At 41.8% G+C, this 27,054-nt stretch overlaps 1 protein-coding gene across 4 annotated transcripts in view; it reads left to right on the top strand.

Moving 5' to 3' along the window:
* The first annotated feature begins 3,500 nt into the window (after nucleotides 1–3,500).
* The window catches only part of SPIDR (scaffold protein involved in DNA repair), a 209,490-nt gene continuing 185,936 nt past the window's right edge, over nucleotides 3,501–27,054 (top strand). For all 4 annotated transcript variants that reach the window (XM_054058528.1, XM_054058527.1, XM_054058526.1 and 1 more), the window contains exons 1-5: nucleotides 3,501–3,590; nucleotides 12,994–13,149; nucleotides 14,164–14,242; nucleotides 15,648–15,833; nucleotides 18,488–18,645. In XM_054058528.1, the coding sequence (XP_053914503.1) occupies nucleotides 3,576–3,590; nucleotides 12,994–13,149; nucleotides 14,164–14,242; nucleotides 15,648–15,833; nucleotides 18,488–18,645 (594 nt within the window). In that variant the 5' untranslated portion in view covers nucleotides 3,501–3,575. The remainder of the gene's footprint in view (nucleotides 3,591–12,993; nucleotides 13,150–14,163; nucleotides 14,243–15,647; nucleotides 15,834–18,487; nucleotides 18,646–27,054) is intronic.

Below are 27,054 nucleotides of genomic sequence, written 5' to 3'. Positions count from 1 at the left end.
AGTTTTACTGTTAACAGGAATTTTATATTTTTCATAGAATTTTCATGGAACAAAATACAAAAAGTATAACATTTCTTAATGTTCCTTGAGCAGCAGTGAATTTAGAGCACAAACACAGGTGATCAGCACATCAGATAAAACAGCAGCCTCAAACTGTTATTTAAGCCTGTGAGTACATAGACATGCTTTTTTTCATAGGTAGATGGAAAAAAAAATTCTTCAAAAATTATATAGCCAATTATGTTATGTCTTCCAAAAGTATAATGCACAGAATTTTTAATAGACTTAAAGAATAATGTACTGGCATTATGAAACTTAAGTTTTTGTCAACAAGCTCAGCATCTATTATTATTTCTACACAGAAACATTATTTTAAACAACAATCACAGCTATATATTAATTCCTAATATATAGGGTGGTTTTCAGACCCATTTCCTCTGTTTCCATGTCATTTCAGTACTTTGTGAAGAACACAAAAACAAGTACGGGAAGTCTATTGATCAAGCCACAGGCTTGGGATTCTAAAAAAATAAGTTTTTCCCAGGTGTGAGCATCTTGGAATCACCAGGAATTCATAGAATCACAGAATGGTTTGGGTTGCAAGGGACCTTAGAGATCACCTAGTTCCAACCCCCTGCCATGGGCAGGGACATCTTCCACTATGTCAGGTTGTTCAAAGCCTCATCAAACCTGGCCTTGAGCACTTCCACGGATGGGGCATCCATGACATCTCTAAATAAGCTGTTCCAGTCACTCACTGCCCTCACAGGAAAAAATTGTTTCCTAGTATCTCAGAGAAATTCATCTTCTTTAAGTTTAAAACCATTACCCCTCATCATACCAACTACACTCCCTGACAAAGAGCCCCTCCCCAGCTTTCCTGTAGGCCCTCTTTAAGTAATGGAAGGCTGCTATAAGGTCTCCTCGGAGCCATCTCTTCTCCAGGCTGAACAACCCCAACTCTCTCAGCCTGTCCTCATGTGGAAGATGCTCCAGCCCTCTGATCATCTTTGTGGCCCTCCTCTGGACTTGCTGTAACAGATCCACGTCCTTCTTCTGCTGAAGGCTCCAGAATTGGACACAGTACTCCAGCTGAGGTCTCACCAGAGTGGAGTAGAAGGGTGAAGTTACCTCACTTGGCCTACTGATCACATTTCTTTTGATGCAGCCCAGGATACAGTTGGCTTTCTGGACTGCAAACACAAATTGCCAGCTCATATTGATCTTCTCATCCACCAACACCCCAAGTCCTTCTCTTAAGGGCTGCTCTCAAACCATTCTCTCTGTATTTGTGCTTGAGATTGCCTTGACTCTGGTGCACGACCTGGCACTTTGCCTTGTTGAACTTCATGAGGTTACCACAGGCCCACCTCTTGAGCCTGTCAAGGTCCACTGGATGGCATCCCTTCTGTCCAGGGTGTCAACTGTGCCACGCAGTTTGGTGTCGTTGGCAAACTCGCTAAGGGTACCTTCAATCCCACTGTCCCTGTCAGTGACAAAGACGTTAAACAACACTGGTCCCAATACCAACCTCTGAGAAAAGCCACTACTAACTGATTTCCACTAGAACACTGAGCTGTTGATCACAACTCTTTGGGTGTGACCATCCAGCAAACTCCTTATCCACAGAGTGGTCTGTCCATCAAATCTGTATCTCTTGAACTTATTGACCAGAATATTGGAGAGAATTGTTTATGTACAGAAAAAAATAACAGTCACTAAGCACACTAGACTTCTGTCTGGTCCACTTATTTTTCTATGATTTAGCTCTAGCATAGACTATTTAACTGAACGATGCAATAACATACTTCAAATATCAAAGAAAAACACTATGATGATATAATAATAGATTTAATTTGTCAGTCTGTTAATTTCAGAAGAAATATTGCAAATTTTTGGAAGGATGAGAACACAGTGGTTTTAACTCTGTTTTGAACACAACAATCAAAGGCAGTATGGGGTTTGGATGATGATGCTTCTGGCTCTCCTCTCTTTGAAAAATCCACTCTAATTACTGGCAGGTTTTTAGAGGGAATGTGAGCTGGGGATTGGCCACAGCGTACCTTGGAAAAAATACAAACTGCAAACTATAGACATAGATGTATGCAATTAGGCTTTAATAACAAAAATTGCAGTTATACAGTACCTTCTAGCAAAACATAAGTGCTTTACAAATTCTAATTAAACTATGAGATGAAATTATCTTGTTTTACAGAGATTATTCTTAACTGCTTAACAGCAGCACTGACAGCCTAAGTGACCTTCTAAAGAATATACAAAATACAATTAAAAATAACCGATCTCTGTCCCTTTTCTGCCAGTGTTTCCACTTGTATCAGGAAAACATTCTCAAAGCTCATCAGCTTTTATTTCCTTCACATAATTGCAATTATCATTTTATGGAATTCCACATCATTTCACAGATGCGTTGAGGAAAAGACCCTTAAGATTTTTGAGTCAAACTGTAAACCTAACACTGCTAAGCTACTGCTAAACCATGTCCCTAAGCACTGCATCTACACATCTTCGAAATACCTCAAGGGATGAGGACTCAACCACTTTCCTAGGCAGCCTGTTCCGATGCTTGACAACTGTTTTGGTGAGTTAATATTTCACTGAGGAGAAGGTCCATTCAAAGCAGTTTCAATTCCAATTCATCTCGGCACTGACAATTCCCGCTTTCTGTCTGTAAATTTATCATCTTATTTCTTATTTAGGGGGATAAAAGTCTTAAGTTAATGGCTTAACAGCAAACATTTTTCCTAGTGTTTTGTCTTGTGTTTATACATGACTGGCTTAGATTATCTAGCCAGTGCCTACATCCCAGTTTCGGTGTGGAAAAGCACAGTTACAAAGAAACATTCATTTGAGATTTACTTCCCAGTGAACTTGGGTATCATGAAGGCTGTGGAGGCAAAACACTTGCTGGAGAACTTTCCTTCCACAACAAATCCAGCTCAGACACAGCTTTCCCTGCTGCCCCCTGGACAGCAGGGGTGCCAACCCTGGCAGCGCAAGGATATGGAGGACCTCAGACGCAGCACCCCTCTCCCTCCAAATCCCTTCAGCTTGGCCTGGGCTAGGAATGACATTGTGCTGGCTCCCGGTTCCTCCCCCACCACCTGGAGCCAAGGGGTGCCCCTCTACTGCCGAGGCTTCTCCTGTGCCCAGCATGGCTGGTAGTGGATTCAACAACGCCAAGTCCTTCTCTGCAGGGCAGCTCTGAATCACATCGTGTACAGTACCCCCATCGTGTACTGAAAACGGGGGTTGCCCTGACCCACGTGCAGGACTTCGCACTTGGCCTTATTGAACTTCATAAGGGTCACACACGGACACTCTTCCAGCCCATCCAGTTCTCTCAGGATAACACCCCGCCCTTCCACTGTGGCACCACCCAGCTCGGCGGCCCCTCCGCCCTATCAGCAGCCGCGCTTCTCGCGGCGCCAAAGCTGGAAGGGGCGGGGCTTGGCGCTTTTGGCGGGAGGGGAACCGTGCTTTTGGCCACGCCCCCGCGTGGGGGGGGTCTCCCTTTGTCACGTGACCGGGGACGTGGCTGCCGTGCCGGGGGGGCGATGCCCAGTCGGAAGGTACGGGGGGGCGCGGAGGTGGGAGAGCGGCGTGTGGCGTGCGAGCTGCGGTTGTAGTGGAAGGAGAAGTTCTCCAGTCTGTGTTTCGCCTCCGGGAAGCGGCCCGGCAGCGCCCGGTGCTGGGCTTGGCCGCGCCGGGGCCCCGCGGGAGGAGGAGGGCTCGCTCCGGCTGGTTCCCGGGGAAGAGTTGTGTGTGTTGAACCCGGTGCGATGGAGCAGCGGAGCGAGAGAAGGGGTTCTTCACCGCCTCCGCGGTGTTCTCGAGTGCGCTGCCTTGGCTTTTTCTGCACGATCATAGAGTCAGAATGGTTTGGGTTGGAAGGGACCTTAAAGATCATCCAGTTCCAGCAGCCCTGTGATGGGCAGGGACACCTCCTACCAGGTCAGGCTGCCCAAAGCCCCATCCAGCCTGGCCGTGAACACCTCCGGGGATGGGGCATCCACACTTTCCCTGGGCAACCTGTTCCAGTGCCTCACCACCCTCATAGTGAAGAAATTCCTCCCAATATCTAATCTGAATCTGTTCCTCTCCAGTTTACACCCATTGCACCTAGTGCTATCACTACAAGGCTTTGGAAACAATCCCTCCCCAGCTTTCTTGTAGCCCCCTTCAGGTACTGGATGGTCGCTGTAAGATCTCCTCGGAGCCTTCTCTTTTCCAGGTGAAACAAGCGCAACTCTCTCAGCCTGTCCTCGTAGGGAAGGTGCTCCAGCCCTGTGATCATCTTTGTAGCCCTTCTCTAGACTCGTTCCAACAGCTTCATACCCTTCTTATGTTGAGGATTCCAGAACTAGATGCATTACTGCAGATGAGGTCTCACAAGAGAGGAATAGAGTTGCCTCCTTCGACCTCTCATGTTCCATCATGGAGCAGCATGGGGCATCTCTGCTACGTGCACAGGCAGAGAGAGTTGAGGTTGTTCAGTCTGGAGAAGAGGAGGCTCCAAGGAGACCTCGTAGCGACCTTCCAGTACCTGAAGGGGCTACAGGAGAATTGGGGAAGGCATATAGTGATAGGATGACGGGAAATGGCTTTGAATTGGAAAGGGGAAGATTTAGATTAGACATTAGGAAGAAACTTTTCACGATGAGGGTGATGAGGCACAGGTTGCCCAGGGAAGTTGTGGATGTCCCATCCCTGGAGGTGTTCAAGGACAGGTTGGATGGGACTTTGAGCAGCCTGATCTAGTGGGAGGTGTCCCTGCCATAGTAGGGGCTGGGGGGATGTTGAAACTGGATTATCTTTAAGGTTCCTTCCAATCCAAACCATTCTGTGATTACACAGTGGAAGCAGAGCTGTGCCAAGGGGAAAGTGTAATTTGGCCTTTTTCATTAGGGGACAGAGAAAAAGCACATGGAGAGTAAAACTATGAGACTTATGAAAATTTCCAGACTCAATATTCTTTTGAGCAGCTTAGCTCCTTTGGGCCTGAATAGGAGTAGAGGGAGAAGTACCCCATGCTTTTCTTTGGGTCTACTGACTTTGGTAGTTTCCATGCTGCATTTGCTGATACAGAATAGTAATTACGATGCTGTGTCTGATTTTTACTCTCTGATGATGAGGGTGAAAAACTGGCTGGATGGCTGGGCTCAGAAGGCTATGGTGACTGGAGTTAAATCCAGTTGGAGTTCGGTTACAAGTGGTATTTCCTAGTGCTCAGCATTGGGTCCAGTCTTGTTTAATAGCTTTATCAATGACCTCGACAAGGAGTGCTCCCTGAGTAAGTTTGCAGATGACAACAAGTTGGGTGGGAGGGTTGATCAGCTCAAGGTATGAAGGCTCTATAGAGGGATCTGGAACAGGGTGGATCAAGGGGCTGAGGCCAATTGTATGATATTCAACAAGGCCAAGTGTCAGGTCCTGCACTTGGGCCACAACAACCCCATGCAACACTACAGGTTTGAGGAACAGTGACTGGAAAAGGACCTGGGGGTGGTTGTTGACAGCCAGCAGTGTGCCTAGGTGCCCAAGAAGGTCAGCAGCATCCTGGCTCGTATCAGTAATGGTGTGGCCCACAGGAGTAGGGAAGCGATCATCCTGCTATTCTTGGTGCTGGTGAGGCCGCACCTTGAATACTGTGTTCAGTTTTGGGCCCCTTACTACAAGAAAGACATTGAGCTGCTGGAGTCTGTGCAAACAAAGGCAAGGAAGCTGGTGAAGGGTCTGGAGCTTGAGTCTTGTAAGGAGCAGCTGAGGGGCCTGGGGTTGTAGTCTGGAGAAAAGAAAGCTGAGAGGAGACTTTATTTTTCCCTACGACTGCCTGAAAGGAGGTTGTAGTGAGGTGAATGTTGATTTATTCTCGCAAGCAGTGAGTGAAAGGATGAGAAGAAATGCCCTCAAGTTGCACCAGGACAGGTTTAGATTTTCTTTGCTTAAAAGGCTGTCAAGGAAGAGGCTGCCCAGGGAAGTGGCTGAGTCTCCATACCTGGAGGTATTTGAAAGGTGTGTAGACGGGGCACCTAGGGACATGGTTTAGTGGTGGGCTTGGCTGACTAGGTTAAGGGTTGGATTTGATCATTTTAAATATCTTTTCCAACTAAATGGTTCTATGATTTGCAGTACTTATGCTATTATTGAGGTATTGCTGAAAGCAAAACTAGAAGTATTGCTGTTTGCTATATGAATACAAATAGAGATCAAATGACACATACAGAGTTAAAAACATTTTGTTTTCCATTTAGCATATGAATAAAATGGTGTGAGAATTCTGCACCAATTTTTAAATAAAACCACATTTAAAATCCATATTTTTTCTGGAAGCAAATGTCAACAACAAGCTTAAAATAACCTACTATACATGTAAATTACCTTGTAATATTGACGCTATGTGTATTTTCTTCTGAATGTTTTGAAGTTCTTGACTAGTTCAAAACTGTGCACGTCAACTGCCAAGGTTTAACCAGCTCTTGTTGCAATGTGGTGACAGCTTTTGATAATAGTAGTTTCTTTTACAGACAAAGATAATGTTCATCATTACTATATCAATGAAAACTGTACTGGTCAAGTGAAAAGACAGCAGCCCTCTCTGCTTGCTGACTACTCTGTTAATTAAGTCATTTTAAAAAACTAACCAACCTGATAACAAGAAGGTATGATCCTGTTATTGTATCCTAAACATTTTGGATAACTTAATCTTGTGAAAGCTTTTCTAAAATTCCTCTTTCTTAACCATTTTGATAGTGTTGATTTCTGTCTAATCAACTGCTTGGCACCAGTTATTAATACGAAGTACATTTCAATAGTATCCTTACTCTATAAAGGCATTTTTAATAAATGTATGCATATAATTATTTATACTGTTGCTTAAATACCCCTGTCCAGGTTAAAAAATCCAGATATTCAATTGGTAATTTTATATACTATATCTCTCTGTCATTCAGAACAGGCTTTCATTAAAAGTAGTAAAAATCATGAACACAAAGAAGGGTTTTAAAACTGTCTTTTAAAAATATTGGTCTCACACATCAGTATCAATGGAAAAAATATTTTGAGGTCGGTTTTTTTGTTTTGGTTTGGTTTTTTTCTTTCTCAAATGCATGCTGACAGTGTGGAACAAGGTGTGCCAGATCATTGTGACTGTGGTCATACAGTTTAGATTTTTTTTCACAAGTGGTTACAATTTGATGAGGTCCTTTCTCAGGATCATACATATTCTTGTGAATCATCTTCAGAAAATATGCATACTGGGTTTCATAGGAATAAAAAAATTATCTTGGCTTGAAGAAAAGCCCACAGACTGGTTTTAATTCTGCAACCTTATGTGAAGCCTTACTTGAGGGTTTAAAATGCAAGGGTGTTTTAATATTAAATTAAAATTTCACCTTCTATCCAGGCACTGAACGCAGTAATTATGCTTTCAGGAGCTCAGTAGCATGAGTACTGAGTTTTGTTGAAAACAATGTGCCTGTTGTCATATTCAGTTCTGTGCTATTTTAAAATTGGGCTTTTAAACCCAAAGGCTCCTTTCTTTTAGTTTGAGTACTTTTATGTGAAAACTGTGAGGACAAAGGCCCCATACTTTTAGTAGTCTGTTGCATAATTGTTATGTATATTTATGGGATTTTCAGAGTGTCTCCCTTTTCCTCACACCCACCTTGGCTGACTTATCCTTTATCTCACTGGACATAACTAAAGGAGTAGTAGGGGGAAGAGTTGTTTGCTGTGCCTTTTATGTGGAGGGCTTGATCCCAATTCCTCTGACACTAGCAGGAGTGATTTGTTTTCACTCCTTTAGTGGGAACTGCTCCAGAGACAAAATGCACTGCTTTTGTGAACAGAGGTCAACAGACAGTTTCTGCATGAGGTAGCCATTCGAGTCTTCCCTTTTTTAACTCAAAATTTCAGAGGTCATATTTTGTCTTCAAGCACTCTATGCAATCCCCAAAATTCTTTGCCTGACTCTTTGATTTGTAATAAATCTTGATTTTTATGAGGGATGCTAGGTCTGCACAATCTATCTTCTAAGCCTGATTCAGTGATTTATTTTTTTTAATAGCAATATCATGTTTCTAGACATTTCAAGCATAACAATAAATTTCACAAGGTATATTTTGTGTGCTCCATTTTTATGCTAGAGGAAAAAGATAACGATTAACCTCGTGACACAAGATTAAGAGAACTCACCGCTGTTGCTGCATTCCTTTAGGAAGACTATGGCCTTCAGATTAGCTTCATTATAAATATTTATTCCTAGAGAATAATATAAATTGAGAGAAACAAGTATCTTAAAATAGTTTCTCTTTTACCTTGAAGCAGCCAGCTAGCCGAGGTCTTTGGACAGCAGACCTCTGTGCCAGGGTGTTGGGGAGCAGCAGTTGCAGAAGCTTCGCAGGGGAAGGATGCAAGTGCCTTCCTTGGTGCAGGTACCATCCCATTATCCCTGCCAAAGGCAGGGAGCTGAATAGGAGCCCGGCAAGGCTACTTGAAGGGTGCTCAGTCCTGGGCTACACTGCCTCACAGCTGACTGCCGGGCTTGTATGGTACATTTGTAATTTGAAGTGTGGTGACACTAGTTTGTGTGGGGAAAAGTGATCACTGTGTTCCCCTTCTATTCTTTGAGTTGTAGCCTTTGTCCAGAGGGAACCTGCTGGTGTCATTTGTGTCCTTGAGAATTTTTCTTCTGAATTGCATGGCTCACATCTTTATATGTATCCTTATCTGTAACACTCTTCTGTTCACACAATATTCATATCAGGCATTTTTAATAAAAGTAATTTTTTGTGCATTTGTATCTGCATATAAACACTATGTATTTGGGGGGTTGCTCGTGGATGAAAAGCTCAGCATGAGCTGGTAGTATGTGCTTGAAATATGCAGAGAAAGCCAGCTGTATCCTGGGCTGCATCCAAAGAAGCGTGGCCAGAAGGGCGAGGGAGGTGATTCTGCCCCTCTACTCTGCTCTTGTGAGACCCCACCAGTATCACGACCAGTTCTGGAGTCCTCAGCACAGGAGGGGCATGGATCTGTTAGAATGAGTCCAGGGGAGGGCCACAAAGATGAACAGGGGGCTGGAGCACCTTCCCTGTGAGGAAAGGCTGAGAGAATTTGGGTTGTTCAGCCTGGAGAAGAGGAAGTTCCAGGCTGACCTTATAGCAGCCTTCCAGTAATTAAAGAGGGCCTACAGGAAAGCTGGGAGGGGCTCTTTATCAGGGAGTGTAGTGATAGAATGAGGGGGAATGATTTTAAGCTGAAAGAAGGGAGATTTATTCTAGGTATTAGGAAGACGTTTTTTCCTGTTAGGGTGACGAGGCACAGGAACAGGTTGCTTGGGGAAACTGTGGATGCCCGGTCCATGGAAGTGTTCAAGGCCAGGTGGGATGAGGCTTTGAGCAACCTGATCCAGTAAAAAATGTTCCTGTCTGTGGTAGAGGCAGTTGAACTGGATAATCTTTAAGGTGCCTTCCAAGCCAAACCATTCTATGATTCTATGAAATTATGTAAATTTTACATGGCATGTCTTTCTTTTAAAAAAAGTTTACTGTATGCATAAATGTGCATACATGCACCCATATGTATAGATCCATGCATGTGTGCAGCGCTACTATGAAAAACTCCTCCTTCAGTAGCTGTGGATTGAAGCTATAGGTCCAATTTCCAAAGTTCACATCAGATATTTATATGGAAAGATTTAGTTTGTCAAGAGTTTGAGATGAGGGAAATTGTCTTTAGGGTTTGTATTTTTAATTTGGTTTAGGCTGGTGTGAAATACAGGAAGTGGTGGAAAGGTATCTGAATTCAAGTCATGTAGCTGTAAGTCACTGCTGTCAATATTGACAATCATAAGTCCCTTTTTTTTATCTTTTCCCTCCAAATGGTGTCTGCCAGAAATTTGCAGTACTGAAGAGCATCTTCTGTAGAGGGTGTATTTCTTTACTTTCTTGTTCTGTGACTTCAGGAACTCTTCTCAGTTTTTCTTGGTGACTATAGTGACTATAAATTTCTGTGTGGTGGTAGCAGAAACTCTCAGATTTTCCTGTATCTCAGGAGCAGGACAGAAACGTAATTAACCACAGCTGTCAGTAGTATTGACAGTTCTTAGGTTGTAATTAAGCTGACATGGTGTCAAGCAGCTGCAGGAGAGGTCCCACTGGTCCTTGTACCCTTTCTTCTATTGCTGTGCCAGCTGCAGATAACTTGTGCTTCTTCCCAAAGAAGTCTGCTTGTTTGGTTCTATCATTATGGTTTTCTCACTATGTCTGCATGGAGTCTAATGAGTGTCAAGTGCTTGGGAAGAAGAATGAGAAGAGGGGACTCCAGTTGTTACTGGATTGTCCTTAGCCCACCTGTGCTGAGACATCCCTGTGGTGCTGCTTTGAAAACTGAGCAGTCCTGCCCTTATCCAAACTAGCAAAGTGGAAGATTAAATAACACACTTTTGTCATTAGCAGTCATTAACTATTAAAGCTTTCTTTTTGGCTGTCACAGCCATGATTGTCTAGTCCTGCTAAAGGAATATCCCAGCTGTTTAAAAGTTGCTCCCAGTGCCACTTCTCATTGCACTTCAACAGAGTAAATGTAACTATCTACACCATCTAAGCATAAAACCATACTCGTCTGGTTTTTTTTATTCTAGTCAACTGGAAACATACCCTTTCTATATGCACCCTAACTCTTCTTGCCTAGGGAGAGGGAGTTAGCATGTAGGTTTGATTCTGCCCATTTTTATAGCCTGCCTCTAATTAGACAGCTGTGCACCTCTGGTCATAATACCTCAGCTGTTACGAGCTACTGTTCATCCCCTGCCTCTTATGTTGTGCTCACTTTATGCTTCCATTGGCATTGCACAGAAGGATTCTGTCAGTTGGGGGATTTCATGATTTTAAGATGAGATGAGAAACTTAACAGAGTAGTGATTGTCTAGTTCTATGTTTATTCAGCTTCCTAACAATAGCAATATGTTATGAAGCCTGTTTTATATAACTGTCTGTACATGCATGCGTGGCTTTTTTGCTTACTTGCGACTGTTTCTGCTTTTAATTGACCATCAAAAGCAGTGTATTGTAAACCCATGTGCAAGTCATAGTGCTGTTTTTTGGCACAGATACATAATCTTCAAAACTGGAGCATCCCATTTAAGAAATAAGTGTAGGTGAACCACATTTTATATACTGTAAATTTTTGTCTGCAAAAGGTATCTTGTAAAGTCTTCTAGAAACTACAGAAACATATGTGTAAGCAAGGCTTCCAGCACTGGATAAGGTTAAAAAAAAAAGCCCAACAATAAACTAGAGCAATGGTGTGGTATGAGCCTTGGTGTACCACTGGTTGTACTTTTAACTCTGAGCCTGGCAGAAGGCACCTAGTCTGGAGGATGTGGAGGTGAAGTAAACATCTCCAACTGGAGTGAGGCCTTGCTGTGACATTTTGCTGCAGAATGAAAAAATGGGCCTTGACATCTTTCAGTTATTAATATTTCCCCTGTCCATGCTTTCTTCTCTGCTAAGGCAAAGATACTTACCTAGAGGACAGCACAATTTAGAAGTTTGTGTCTATGCACTCTCGAAATGGTGGCTTGGGCCAGCATCTTCACTGGGAGGAAAGCAGGATTTAAATTCTCTTTGTGTCCTAATGTTAACCTTTTTTGTTTAAACTGCCATAGCCTCCTTACTTGACATTATGTCCTTATAAAAGAGGGTTTGATTCCTTATTTAGTACCACATCAGATTCAAGGTTGCATTTCTCATTTATTTATCTGTGGGAGTAGTTATGGGAACGACTTGACTTTGGTGATTATCACCTCTGGTAGTGGCTGCTTGTGGTGGAAATACCCCCAGAAATTTTAGAAGAGGCTCTTAGCAAGGTCAGGTGCCATCAGAGGGAACTGCAAAGCCTGCTTGTTTTACCCAGTGTTGTCACCATGCAACAATGGGACTGGCTGACCACACAGGCAAAGTAAAATGCTGTTCGTTGTATGCTTTTGGAAAGTACTTGTTCCATTCTTGTAAGCACTGGTAAGATCTAGAGGAAACAAATGATCAATTACATAATGGACGAAAGTTGCCAAAGATTTTTTTTTTCTTGTGTATGTTTCTTAGTTCAAAAGTTACAGTCCTGATTGACCAGCCTGACTAGAAAAGTATGTAACTTTGGAGTAATTCTTAAATATAGATAGGAGCTATAGTTGCTTGAGAGAAAGTATATCAGAAGAAGAAAGACTTATTCAGGCAGATAATATAGTCGACATTTTGTAAGATAAGTTCCAGTAGGATATTGGGATAAGACCCTTGTTGTGCTTAAGATAAAATTATGTGTGTCAAGTGGTGTAGCATCTGAATGATAACTATGGATGTGATTAGAGGCAACTCTCATTTTTGGCTGTTCTCAGATATTAAGATCTATTGCATGAAATTAGTACTGGATGCTAATCAGAATCCTGCTCCTTGAGTTATTTAATAGTCCAAATGACTTCCGGCATCCCATATGAGAAGAAGGCAACACTTATTTTTTTGGGAAATGGTTATGAAACAAATACAATTCCTTAAGCTGAAGAAGTCTGGGGTTTAATACACAGTTTGTATAATACACAGTCTGTATAATACACAGTTAAATGAGGTTAAATGTGAGTTTGAAGGAATTATTAAAGTGTATTTTACTGACCTGTTCCTGTTTAGAATAATATTTTCAACTTCATTTGCAGCTGATAGTACTATAAATGTAGCTTAGATCAACAGAAAGTAGCATACATATAAAAAAGTTGTGCTTTTTTGGTAGTGGAGTTATTAGTTAGTGTTGCATAAAAAATAGTTGTGTTTGTCAATGACTTTTTTTGCTCAACTCATTAAAAAACGGGATTTATGTTTGTAATATTCAGAAAATACTTAGGGGCAGTCTAGATTAAGTAAATTTAAATTGAGAAGCGTGATGTGTGTGCAATATTTTTAATGGGTTTGTTTTTCCTTGTAGCGGAAGCGATTTTGGGATGCAGAATGCACACCCTTCCCAGATGAGACACCCCTACTGCTGAAAAAATCAAATGTCAGGACATCAGGGGCTGCTACTTCAATTTCCAATGCATGGCTTAGGTGTGGTGATGGTTTTCAGAGCACTTCAGTGCTGGAGGTAAAATGCTAGCTTAAGGGTGTAAGAAAGAAATACAAACTGACAGTTAAACCAATTTCCATGCTTGACTGAATTATAAGATCTTGCCCTTTTTTTGTGTTGTTTCCCAATTAACAGCGCATTGTTTTAGATGTCAAAGTACAAAATGGAAAGCAAGGTTATGTAAGGGCATTGTCTTAACTTGTTAGTGTAATTTTCTGAGCATATGTTAATATGTTATGTTCTAGGTAGTGCTTACCACTTGAAAATTTTCAGTAGTACACTGAAGGATACAAAAGTAATTTCACATTTGGGATGGAATACTGCATTTGCTAAAAGTTATGGGATAAAGAGACACAGTTTGCATATGATGATATTTTTGCTAGATCTAAAGAGTATGTTTGCGATAATGAATTCACTGTGGAAAATCCTGCTTTTTGATGACCCTGCAGCTGTGGGTCTTGATGCTTTTTTCGATCATATAACAAATTATGGTTATTTTTGTGTGTGTGTGCTGATCTTGTTGGTCATGAGCAGAGATGTTCAGCCAGCTCTTGAGTGTGAAGTGTGTTATGCTGAAAACCTATCTTCAACAAGTTGCTTTACTGTTTCTTCTTCTGCTACTGAGCAGTCAGTGTTGCATAGCTTGTGGGATTTAATAAAACCAGAGACAGGGTCACTGGATGTTTCTTTCTGTAACCTTTCAAAAGGGCACGTGTTTTTATCAAGCGTATTCTTCCTGCCCACTTTTGACATTTTAATGCTGAAAATACTGGCTCTTGTTCTTCACAGGGTCAGATGTGATTCGTGTCATAGTGACAGTAAGTTTAGATTTTCCAAAATAATAAAAATTCAGCCTTTATGGTACTATTATCATATTTTATTGCCTCATTATTATCACAGTCTAGTAAAGGATAGAAAAACTAATTTGAAATTGTGCTACTAAGTTGTGGTAGGTGAATAACAACAGTTTTGAGTGTACTAAAATTATCTTTAATGTCTTGGTGATCAAATCTCTGTTTCTTTTTAATATAGTCTCTGAGACCTACTGATAAGAAATCCAGGATTAGGAAGCACCTTGGACCGCTGTTAACATCTGCTGAAAGTGCAGCAGGTATGTTGTAACTCTTTCACGTTAGTGTTTATCAAGGTGGAATTAGGCTCAAAATACTCTTTGCTTTCTTCTGTTATTGTAAGTGGAAGCTAATTTTGGTAAGAGACAGAGTCAAGGTGCTATTGTGATTGGGCATCCCTATTCACATAGAGTGCCGGAAATATGTTCTGCAAAAGCTGCTGGCACTTCAGCTGTTGCTGTTGAGCAGATGAAAGAAGTGTCACTGATGCTATATCTAGTGTGTGTTCTAGCAGGGATAGCATATTTAAAAGCTTCACATTTTAAGAGAAGGGGATGAAAAACGACCCTTAACTGTCTAGATAGAGGGTGAAATAATTCTCTCTTCTGCTAGAGACAGACAAGCAGGCATGAGAGAAAAATATTTTGTAAGTATGAACAATAGATAGAAAACTGGAATTTTGTCAACCTTCTGCTTTCAGCATTCTGTGTACACTTGAGTATTTAATATTGTGATGCAAAAAGAACTGTAGAGCCGCTCCAGTTCTTTCCCTTTTTGAATCCAGAAAAAAAGAAAGCAAGCTGGGGTAGTGACTTCTTCAGTCTTTATACTTCTGCTTGCTCCAGCTGACTGTGTTGGAGTTGCGTGACCTGTCTACTGTGCACCTTTTGTCTACATTTTGAGGTTCAAAATCATACCTTTCCAGGTTTCTGAAAGAACTTCTGTGTGTTACAGGACTAGATACGGTTGTATTTCTTTCTGCTGAGCCCTCCCACCAAATTCCAAGTTCCCAGTAATTGTCTCGCGTTCCATTTACCTAAAAAAACTTCAGTAATTGTAGGAAGTGGAAAATTCTGCCCTCCAGTGATTGCTAGCTCTACATGCTCCACTGCTAAGCATTAATCCTTTTCTCCTTGCTTTTGTTATTAAAAATGATGGAGAAAGGTGTTTTGAATTTAAATATCTCACTTAAAAAATAGCAGCTATTCTTCATTACTGCCCAGAAGTTTTGGGGTTTTGTTTTTCTTTTTCTCTTGGGACAAAACTGGAGAGTAATCTCTACTCATGGTACACTTTTATTCATTTGTTATTTATTGTATAAGCTCAGAGAAACCCCAAACCCAGAATTCTAAGGACAATCTTTATTTAAACTTCTTACTGTTTTGCAAGGGCCTTAGGACTGTGTGTAAAGGAATATAAGTCAGACAGTCATTAATTGCCCCTCACTCTGCTGAAGGACTGATTGATGGCCTCATTGTATAAAATGAAGTGTCAGCATTTTTTTGTGGAGAAGCAAAATGAAAATGATGCAGGTATGTTTAAGAAATACATACATGCATGAGGCTGATGCCTGAACTGATTTTTTTTTTTCAGTTAAAAAATAATGTAAGTTTAACAATATCACATTTATGTAACAATCTAACACTTTACAATTCTTTTTAATAGGATCCGTTGCTGCTGAAAGCTCTAAGGAGGCTGAGGACATAACATGGACCTCTAGTGGCAGTGATTTTTCAGACTGTGAAAATAAAACATTGATTCCAAGGCTACACAACAAAAAAAGTCATGGTTCCAGAACAGAGGAATCACCTAGCAGACCTGATTTATTGTTAGAGGACAGTAGTAGTGAAGGTAAGTTCAAACATAAGCAAATTTGTCACGAAACCTTCTATGAACTTCGGGCACTGTCATGAAAATTCTTTGAGGTTGTTCTGACAAAATTACATTATCTAATCCTGTTTCGGTTAAATCAATGTTTTTACCATCAATTTCATCCAAGTATGGAATAAGCTCTTAGTATAAATGATGTATAAAAATTTTAAGCCTTTGAGTAAAGGAGCATAGTTGGGCAGGTTTTACATCGTTGAATCGAGCAAGTCAGCTCATTTCAATATATTAGAGTTTATTTGTACCATTTCTTTCTCCATTCTGTGGTACAGATGTTGGGGCTGTGAACAGCTTTCTCTGCCCACCCTGCTCTACTGGTGATATTGCTGCTCTGCATGTACTGAGTACATATGTGGCACTTTGCAGCTGCAGAGAGCATCATGTTCTGTGGCAGAAGTTTTCATTCTGATACACAGTATTCCTTTTCTTCCCTGTTAGCTGTATTGTGCGAACAACAGTAAGTTTTGTTCTTAGGACTTGCTTTCTAATCCATGGAGCAGGGGTTGACAGAGGGCAGAGAAATGTATTAAACAGTACAGCCAAAGACAGAAAAATCTTTACTTGTGTGCTCAATTACATAAGCATTATTTAGAATAATGTTTAATTTGCTTTAAAACTTATTAGGAGGTATTTTGGATGTGACTACTTCCAGAATAAATCAGTTCACCTTTGTAATGCTTCAGCTGGAGCTGAATTAATACAGCTGTAATTCACATTCTGGATGTCTGGCACAGTGTTCAAACACCACTGTGAGTTGGGCAAATGGATTGACTCATTTACTTTTTCATTCGTGTGTGACTCCAGTTAAAGGTGCTCCTTAGGTTTAAAACAGAAATTGAAAGTCTTCCTCCTTCTTTCATCCATTTTTTGTCATTGATTTAACACTGTCACTGACATATCTGATGGTCATCTTTCATTATTGCTAGTAATTTCCTTTCCTTCTTTTTGAAATGGAAGGACCATCCGTTTTCTAGTCTGAAATATAATGCTCACCACAAATCTTTCTAACCTACCATTAATATAATTGTATTGCACTTGTCTCCTGCAAGTATATCCTGCAGGTTTTTTGGTTCCAGTGTGTAAATGAAGGAACCCTGATGCATTATGTATCTGCTTGAAGGTACTGAGGAAATCCAGTAATTTCCTGTCTTCTAAACCCAAAAATACTTTGAAAGCATTTATTGAAGGTGAGGAATAAAAGAACTGTGATTTTCATGTTTATTCAAGCAACCATCATACCCACTAATTATAGTATTCTGTACACATGCACGTGCATATATAGGTACAATTGTGAGTATGGGCGTAATAGGTGAGAAAGTGTTTTTAGAAGTGACGTGCCATTTCAGGTTCACCTTCAGAGACAGAGTGTTAGTACTTGAGCATGAGCAATAGAACTTATTGCCTTGTGTTTTACTGAGGAATTTACACTGCTATCACAAGTTGCACACAGCTTGCCACACAGCTTCAAGAGAGACCTCTTTGTGCTACCTCGTCCCTGATGTCTCTGTTGAAAATTTCTGATAAAGCTTTCTTGTAGACAGAAACAGAAATGCATTCGTGTGTGAAAATGTAAGCAAAACCAGAGCTGTATGTTTATTTGTCTGTGTGACTTTTGAGTTTGGAAGTTCCAGGAAGAAACTAGTGATTTAGACTATAGTAGCTCTGCCAAGTCCAGAAGGTACTGCCACAGTTCCACGGATCTTTACAGATGCCTGGAGTGTTCTGCAGGTGCCTGCTTTCTCCGCTGCCTCTCCCCTGTACATGACTCTTCCAGTGTTAGGAATGTGACATTTATAAAAGCAAAAAAGCAAAACAAAAAAAACTTTCATCCCTCTTCCTCCACTCATTTGTACAATAGATAATGAGTTGCTTCCTCTCAATACTTCACGACACTTGGACCTGAAGGATGGTGAGGCTGCTATGGCAGCTCAGCCTTCCACTGCCTTCAGGAGATCCACAGAGGTGTCAGTGGACTTTTGAAGTTGCATTAAATACCATCTGGTCTTGAGGATGGTGGAAGAACTGTTCTGCATCTCTATCTGTGTCTATTTGTTTATTGCCATTTTGTTGAGGGTTTTTTTGAAAGAACGCCATCTTTTCTTGTGCCTGTTTCTGTCTTTGTCCCTGTCTGAGGTGCTTAGAGGTTTGATTTGCAGACCTGTGTATTTAGCCACGGTGTTTTAGGAGGTGACCACTTCAACTAGCTTTTTCATTTCTCTGTCAGGGTTACCACTAATAGCAGATGTTAACTCGCACCAAATTTTCAGATATTCCGGGTCGCTCTCTGAGGTGCTTGCTTAAAACAGTTAATTCTGAACAAGCACACTTGGAAAATCCAGTTAAGTATACTGCCTCCTTGCCGCCAATACTTTGAAATATTTTGGGTTTTTTAATGTAATTTTGATATCCTTCTTCACAGAAGATTGTCTGCTAGTAGAATTTAACTTTGATGAGACACAGGATTACAAAATAGTTAAACATAAAGATCAGTTTAACATACATAAAAAATGTTGCATTTTTTCTCAAGTTTGGGATAACTGTAGTATTACTCTTACTTCATGCTTATGAATAATATATGGTGATTAAGAAAAATTCTTTTTGCAAATATTTTCTTTTAGAGGAGTTGGAATTCATTGACTGGGGGAAGGATAGTGATTCCACTGATAAGTGTGATGGATCAGAAAAAGATGACGGCTCACTGGAGATATCGGACTCAGACTCTTGCACCGATCTTAATTCTCTGCCTGTCAAAGAGGAGAATGATGAGCTTTGTAAGGTGAGAAACTGTTTCAAGTTTAACAAAAAAAGGTTTCTACCGTAGTTATGGAGTGTATTCATATTTGACTGCATTTAATTTGGAGGAATGTGTGGTTTTTGCTTACCTTAACTCTCCAGGAGGAATTCTATACACGAGAATTTCAAGGCATTTTCTCTGCCAAACCTCAAAACCAAGCAATATAGAGCTTGGTACTGTGGTCACTGAATCATGGGATGACTGAGGTGAGAAGGCTCCTCTGAAGATCTAGTTAAACCCCTCTGCGCAAAGCAGGGCCTCACCCGGTATCTCAAGGATGTGTCCAGTTAAGTTTTGGGTATCTCCGGTGATGGAAACCCCACAGCCTCTCTGGACAACCTGTGCCAGTGCTCAGTCACCCTCACTGTATGGAAGTTTGTTCATCTGTTTAAATGGAATTTCTTGTATTTCAATGTGTGTGCCAAAAGGTGATCAAGTGGGTGGGTTTCTCGCCAGAGGCGTGATCATCTGCTTTCTCTACAGCCCCTGGATGCCTGTAGTGAGTTGATGTCCAAATTTCCTGTCGTGCTGGGTGAGACAGTTGTTTAGTAATGTTCAGTATTTTGAGACCTTGACTATATAAAATCCAGGTATTGTGACCAGAGTGTATTCGGAGTGGTGATAAGGTAAGGGACTCATTACAGGACTCTCTACATCACTTGAAAAGTGAAGATTGAAAAGCTCAGGAAAGGGGCGTCAGTAAATATTGAATCACACCAGCTAAGATTTGGTAGTGTGGTGTGGTTTGTTATTTTATAAAATAGAACTTTTTTTTTTTGTGACGAAGGTGTGCTGTATCAAGTGTAGAGGATAGATGGCAGAGATTTTGATCTTTCATGGAATCATTAAGGTTGGAAAAGACCCCCTACGATCATTCAGTCTAACGTCAGCCCAACGCCACCATGCCTACCAAACCATGTCGCAAAGCGCCACGTCCACCTGCTTTTTGAACACCTCCAGGGAAGGAGACTCCGTCGCTTCCTCGGGCAGCCTATTCCAGTGCTTCACCACTCAGTTTAGCGTCTTACGGCTAAATGCCTTGTATTAAAAGACTCGAAGCTTGTCAGTATCCCAGGGAAGGCTGATGTTCAGATGCTGGTGCTGGAGAATGGCTGCGATCCCCGAGGTGCGAGGGAGAGCCGAGCCGCAGGCTGGGACGCGGGGGCAGGACGGAGGGACTGGGTTTGAGCGGTCCGTGGGGCGCTGCCGCGCGGCCCCGGCAGGCGGCGCTGCGGGACCGGGATGCGCAGGGCGAGGCGGGGCGGGGAGGGTGTGCTTGGAGATCGTCCAGTTCCAGCCCCTGGAAGGGAGATTAGGGATCATCCAGTTCTAACCCCCCTGCTATGCACAGGGGCACATCCCACCAGATCAGGCGGCTCAAAGTCCCCTCCAACCTGGCCTTGAACACCTCCAGGGATGGGACATCCACAACTTCCCTGGGCAACCTGTGCCAGTGCCTCACAACCCTCACAGGAAAAACGTCTTCCTAATGTCTAATCTAAATCTCCCCTCTTTCAGCATAAAACCGTTCCCCCTCGTCCTGTCCTTGCATTCCCTGATAAAGAGCCTCTCCCCAGTTTCCCTGTAGCCCCTTTAAATACTGGAAGGCTGCTATAAGGTCTTCTCGGAGCCCTCTTTTCTCCAGGCTGAACAACCCCAACTCTCTCAGTCTGTCCTCATAGCAGAGATGCTCCAGCCCTCAGGTCAGAATGGGGAAGGCTGTTACCAAAAAGTGTTAAAGCCTTACTAAAAATCACTTAAATTTACTTGTCGATTCTTTATACCCAGAGGGAATGTAAGGATGGAGTAGGATAGTGAGTTTGGCTCGCAGGGGAAAAGCTGTGTCTGGTTTCCCAGTGAATGGGTGTCACAGCAGGGTGCTGCTGCCTTTCTGAAGCTGTCTCCTTGGTATGGAGGAATGAAGCAGGTCTGGATGTGGTGTGTGACAGCATGACAGCAGCTGTGGAGATATCGTAGACTAGAATCATAGAATAGTTTGGTTTGGAAGGGACCTTAGAGATCATCCAGTTCCAACCCCCCTGCCTTGGGCAGGGACACCTTCCACTAGATCAGGCTGCCCGAGGACCCATCCAACCTGGCCTTGAAAACCTCCAGGGATGGGGCAGCAGCGAGTTCCTTGTGAAACGTGTGCCAGTGCCTCACCACTCTCATGGTGAAGAAATTCCTCCTTATGTCTAGTCTAAATCTGCCTCTCTCCAGTTTATACCTGTTGTCCCTAGTCCTATCGCTACAAGCCTTTGTAAGCAGTCATTCCCAGCTTTCTTCTAGGCCTCCTTGAGGTGTTGGAAGGTTGCTATAAGATCTACTTGGAGCCTTCTCTTCTCCAGGCTTCTGTCTCAGCCTATCCTTGTATGGGAGGTGCTTCAGCCCTCTGATCAACTTTGTAGCCTTCCTCTGGACCCATTCTAACAGCTCCATATCATTCTTATGTTGTGGATTCCAGAACTGGACACAATACTCCAGATGAGGTCTCACAAGCGAGGAATAGAGGGACAGAATAACCTCCCTCGCCCTGCTGGCCACACTTCTTTTGATGCAGCCCAGGATATGGTTGGCCTTCTGGGCTGCAAGCGCACATTGCTGGCTCATGTCAAGCTTCTCATCAATCAGCACGCCTGAGTCCTTCTCTGCAGGGCTGCTCTCAATCACATCATCCCCCATCGCGTACTGAAACTGTGGATTGCCCCAACCCAGTTGTAGGACCTTGCACTTAGCCTTGTTGAACTTTATGAGGTTCACACAGGCCCACTTCTCAGCTCCTGCTCGCTCGCATGGGTGTCTGTAGGAGTTCAGCAACTGCATCTCAGAGTTTGGCAAGGGTTGGCCCAGGATTTTTTGAAGAATTTATTTAAAATAGCTCCAGTCCTGGGCAGCAGTTTTGGAAGTGACCACACAGTCTGTATAAATCTGGGAAAGTGGACCTGGGATTTATTGTATCAGCATGACTTAACCCAGTATAGATGGAGAGTGAGATAAATGTTCTGAGACACATTCGTCTCAGTAAGTGGTGCACAGGAGAGGGCTTTTTCGAATGCAATCGTACTGTAATAAAAAGTTTTTAACCCTAACCAGAACAGCTATGCTTCTACAAAAGATGTGTGTACATTGGGAATCTGAGGATGCCTTTGCAGATTTTACCTTCCCAGCTGGAGCGTCATGCAGTGGGAATTTTCATGGGTGGTCAGCCTCACCAGTAAACTTCCTTCTGGGAATTCAGTATATGCAGGAGGGTAAATCCCCAGTAATAGCTGTGCCTGTTTCAGTCTTTGTTTGGCTTTACTGGGGATATGCTGTTTTCCTAGAAAAAATTACAGGCAAGCTGTTTGAGAGGTTTCCAAGAGAGAACAGAATAGCAGTGCTCACTATAGGAAGTCATTTGCTGTATGAGTATTCTTTTAAAAGGCCTGTTAATTTTGTGGCCTGGTTCATGGTGAGGGAAGGAAAAAAAGCCAAATGTTGATATAGCATCATTTTTGTGGTATTTACTAAATCTCTGGAACCTAATGGAGTGTGTGGATAATCATAAGACCATGAAATTTATTTTACCCCACTTCAAAATATGCCAAATGCCAAGAGGTTCTAGAGGTTTAGGATTGCTGCCAAAATATCTTTATGGTAGTATTTACCCATGGTAGGAGTGTACTAAGTTGCTAATGAAAAATCTCAAAAGATGAATAACTTTAAGGCTTTCCCCCCCCCCATATATGGATAGATCTAATTTGAAAATTACTTCTATTCCATGATAATTAACTACGTAGAAAGACTTCATGTGTTGTTTTGGTATGAAGATAAAACTCCTCCTTATCTGCTGGGTGTTTAGCTCCAGTCCCGGTTCATGTTATGTTCCAAGTTCCTGTGCTGTGTCTTTCCTGTTGAGTAGCTGCCTCTTAGGTGTAAAGCTGCTTTGCAGAGGTAATGAGGAAAACAAGTTGAAGCTGGTCTCGGCAGTGATCAGCTGTTAGCTGAGTTCTCGTTTGGTTCAGTTCAGAATTTTTGAAGAAAACGTGCAAGAAATGACATGGTTGTGCCTTACTTTCCTCTGTATATTTTTGGGAGATGTGAGAGGATTTTTTCATTAACTTTCCATTGATCTTTAACGGTTGAATTTCTGCTTAAGGTGATGCAAGATGAAGATCTAGAAGGGCCTGATCCCAGGTAGTTTTGTTCTGCGAGTTCCTCTGCTTTCCATTGCCTGTGGTGGATGCATAGTTGAGCTTTTTCTTGGAGACTGTGGTGCTAAAATTAAGAATAACCAGTAATGTTAATTTTTCATGTTTTCCAGAAGAGCACAATGTAGTTGCCTCATAATTGATGTAACGTTTTTATTCATTGATAATGACTACTTTTTGCCTGACTTGTGCAGAGACTTTGTCTCAGGAGCCGAAGTCCCCTATTTTATAAAAATTGGTCATTTTTGACTTATTTTCAACTTCTAAATATTTTAATGCTAGGGATTAAATGAAGTTTATTGCTCTTGTATGTGAATTCATGTCTCCTGCCATACTACTTCCTAGACCGGGAATTTTCTTTTGTACTGTGTACTGAGTGGCATCACCTCCCATACTCAGATCCCTCCTTAAAACGCTTTCTGTAATGTAATCCTTTAAAGTAAGCCAGCGTTTTTATGGAGTGTGTAATTTTGGTATCTTGCAGAGTATTGTCTTTTCTTTTTGTCCCATATATTAAATCTACTTATCAATTTCTGATGGGTGGAGAGATTTGCTTGCTTTATATGCAGCGCAAGTGAGATTTATCCCAGAATGGTGCGAGAATAATTTTTTGCCCTTTATATTGATAACATGTAGGAATTAGGTAATTGCTGTACAGTATTAATAAAGCTTAACTGGTTATAGCAAACCCTCTTTATTGCAGAGCGCAGTAATAAGCTTGTCTGCTGATCTTAACTTCTGATTTGGCTGAAACTTAATCAAAAAGCCACATGGTTAAGAGCATGTTTCCTTTAAATGCATAAAGAATGGTCATACCAAAGGATCTTGCAGTGTGACGACAGACAACTGAAAAAGAGAATTGCCATATTTTATATGTTTCGAAACTCTGTTATGGATCACCACTGTGTTCTCAGCTCTCTACTGTGCTGCCATCTGTATGCACTGACAGTGGGCGATCTGATGTAGCGTTGTTGAGTTGTAATCTTGTACAAAAGGTTCATTTTGGTGTTTTCCATGAGTGAAGACCACATTATTTGAGAAGTCCTTCCCACGCGTGAATGTAGGTAGGTGCCTGTCTTTCACCTGAGGCCTTGTCATCTGTCAAAATAAGGTTCACTCAGCTGCATAGTTCATGGATTTATTACTGTCTTAGCCTTGCTTTTAAAAATACCTGAACTCTTGTCCTTGTGTGCTGTTACTCTGTGGGGGACTCAACATAGGTAATGAAATTCTGAAGAGATCACTTAAAATGTGAGTAGGCCAAGATTTTTCTCTTATTTCTGGGCCTGCTTTTATGTCCTTGCTCTCTTGATCCATTGTAGTGGTAATTATAGCTATCATTGGCTTGGTAATTAGAATTGAGTCTAGAACTATTGTGTAACAGAATTTAAAATAGGTTATTTCAAGGTAGGGAATCGTTATTACAGCAAATGGAATTTGTGTCATCCTGTCAGACTGATGACTTAACCCTGATAGAGGCTGATAATATGACCATGTTATTACAAGCAATTATTTTTGTCAGTCTATTACCAAAGGAAGCTTATTAGAATATATACAAACATACCCAAAGCTTACTATTATTTCTAAATGTTTGCTTCATGGAATAATACAACTTGGAAGGGTCTTCAAAATGTTTGCAGTTCAACCTAGACAAAGCAGGCTCAGGTGCAAGGTCAGATGAGGTTGCTTAGGGCTTTGTCCAGTTGGATCTTGGAAAACTCTAAGGATGGAAACAGTATAACCAGTCTGGGCAACCTGCTTCTTCCTTCCCTGCTTCTCTTCTGCCTGTCTCCCCAAAACCTGGAACCTTGCTTCTCTGGGTAGAACTGGTTTCTTCTAGCAGGGCTTTTCACAGGGGCTTTTTAGGCAAGACCGATTAATCATAAGGCTGCAAAGTCAGTAGTGGTACAAAACCAGAGGCCTTTTGCATTCATGTCAGCAAGGTGGAATGATACATACCTAAACTACTGGAGAGAACTGACCTTGTGCACCAGCTGCTTTCTGCTACATCCCACCTGCAGGGATGTCTCTGCATCTTCTGATCCAGAAATGAAGCCTTGAAACTTTTTTCCTTAGTTGCAGACAATAGTTTCCCTCTCAGCTTCCTGTCTCCATGACTTGCTCAGATTATCAGAGTAGGAAAAAGCGTGTTTCTGGGTGAGCTGTGGCTGTCTTAAGTCTCCAAATAAAAAATGACCACATTAATCTTAAATAAGGATTGAAGATATTAGCTCAGCTAATACCTGACTGGCTCAGATGTTCCTTGCTTTGATGATTTAAAATACCTTGGGAAGACTTTTCTTTATAATTTTGCGACGGGAGTTCAAATCTCAGTGTAACTGAATTGGCTCATAATCCTCCTCAAGAATGACACAGTAAGTGTCTTTTCAGGACTGTAAAGATGTTGAAAGCCCGTGTGGCTGTTTTGAAGGAAGTTGCTTTGGTCATACTTGCCTGTGCTTGCATGTATGTGTGTATGCTCTTGTAGGTGATCCAGAGTGTCACTGAGGTAGCCGTACTTCTTTGTGCCTAGTTTGTGAAATTCCCTCTATGGCCTAATGACTAAGTATAACAGAGACATCCTGGGCGTGCAAAATCTGATGGATCACAGAAGCTACCACAGTGGCATAAACAGACTTTAGACCTTGCTGCCTTGTGCTTTCATTCCCAGACTGTATTTTTATGTTGCTTGAAGCACCAGGCTGTTTGAGCACTAATCCAGTCCCTCTGCTTTGTTTAACTTAAGGCTTCAGCTAAGCCCCGTGTTCTTTCTTGCACAGCTCTGGAGAGCCACAACTTTAAATGCAGCTGACAGCATTGCTATCTTGGCATCCATGTATCAAATACTCTTTTTGCCGTCTCCTCTGCTCTCCCCCTGCCTCATGTTCTCCTGGTGTTATTTTAAATGAGATTCAAGTGGCCTGTGTTAGTTTTGCTGTGGTTGCATGCTGCAGAAGGCATCTGTGTTTGCTCAGGCCTGGCACCTCTGAGCTGTGTGGTTCTTTTCACAGCATCACAGATGGTCTTCAGGAGTACGAGGAAGAAGTGAGGTGGTATATATTTGCCCTATGAGGGCCCTGAGGGTCTTGTCTGTCTGCCATTGGTAGCCTCCCTGGTGCTACAGCAGAAGAGGCTACAGGAAAGAGCAGCGCATGCATTGCCAGGAGTGTAGTGCTGTCCTCTGAAAGGAGAGAAGGGAAAAAAGCCAGAAGAGTTAACAACATCAATAGGAAGTTGAAGGCTTTGTCTTACTTGTTTCCTCACCTCTGATGAGGCTCTGTTATTCGCCATTATGGATAATTTGCTAATGGTTTTGCTTTCTGCAAAGAGCTGTGAGGACTCTGAGAGCTGCTGGGTTTTGATTTGTCTAACTTTGATTCCCAACTAATTCCTTAAGATCTGTTTCAGGACTCCTCAGGTCATATTGGAGGAGAGATTGGTTTGAATTTGTTTTGAAATCCTCTTTGAAAGAAATAGCGGAAGAGACGTTTTAGTGGGACACACAGAACCAGTACTTAATTGTTTCTTGTTCTGATAAATGTGCTTTCTAAGTGTGGTTCTGGAAGGTGACCTAAACAGAGTAGACTGTCTAATGGCTTGAATTCTCTAAAAGCCTTTGGTTCAATCTTCCTTGTAGGTTGTCACTTTGTTTTAAAAATAATTTTGAGATCTTCTAGTGGCTGGTTCTATCATCCGTCTTGCGTTGCGGCAGCCAAAGGCCCAAATATATCAGGGAAAGTAAAATGTGCTTTTATTACCAGGCATGTTTGTTGCATGCAGTGATGAAGAAAACATTTCTTGCCCTTTTAAGGTACCCAGTGCAGTTGCAGCTTGCATCTATTCACAAGTGAACCTTAATGGTCCTGTAGTTAGGCTTCATCTTCTTATGACATTACTGTCACTTCTCACTGAAACAGAACTGTTTCTTTGATGGTAAGGGTTACTTTATAACAGCTCCTTGTCTAAATTGTGAATATTGGTAATGAATTTAGAATACCGAAGAAAACACAGGAAGACCAGAGTTTTGAATCTATTCTGTATTAACCTTGGGATTATTACCCCACCCCTGAGTTTTTTCCAGTGTGCTTCTCACTCTCTTTAATGGATAAAGCTCTTCTATATCTGTACTTGGTTTTATTGCATGTGGAAGAGGGCAGCTATGTGAGATTTTTCGGGGTTTGTGGTTTTTTATTTTTAAGTA

The sequence above is a fragment of the Cuculus canorus genome, chromosome 2 (genome assembly GCF_017976375.1).
Source record: "Cuculus canorus isolate bCucCan1 chromosome 2, bCucCan1.pri, whole genome shotgun sequence".
Classification (NCBI taxonomy): domain Eukaryota; kingdom Metazoa; phylum Chordata; class Aves; order Cuculiformes; family Cuculidae; genus Cuculus; species Cuculus canorus.
The sequence above is the reverse complement of the archived record's forward strand: the minus strand, read 5'-3'. Positions and strand labels throughout refer to the sequence as shown.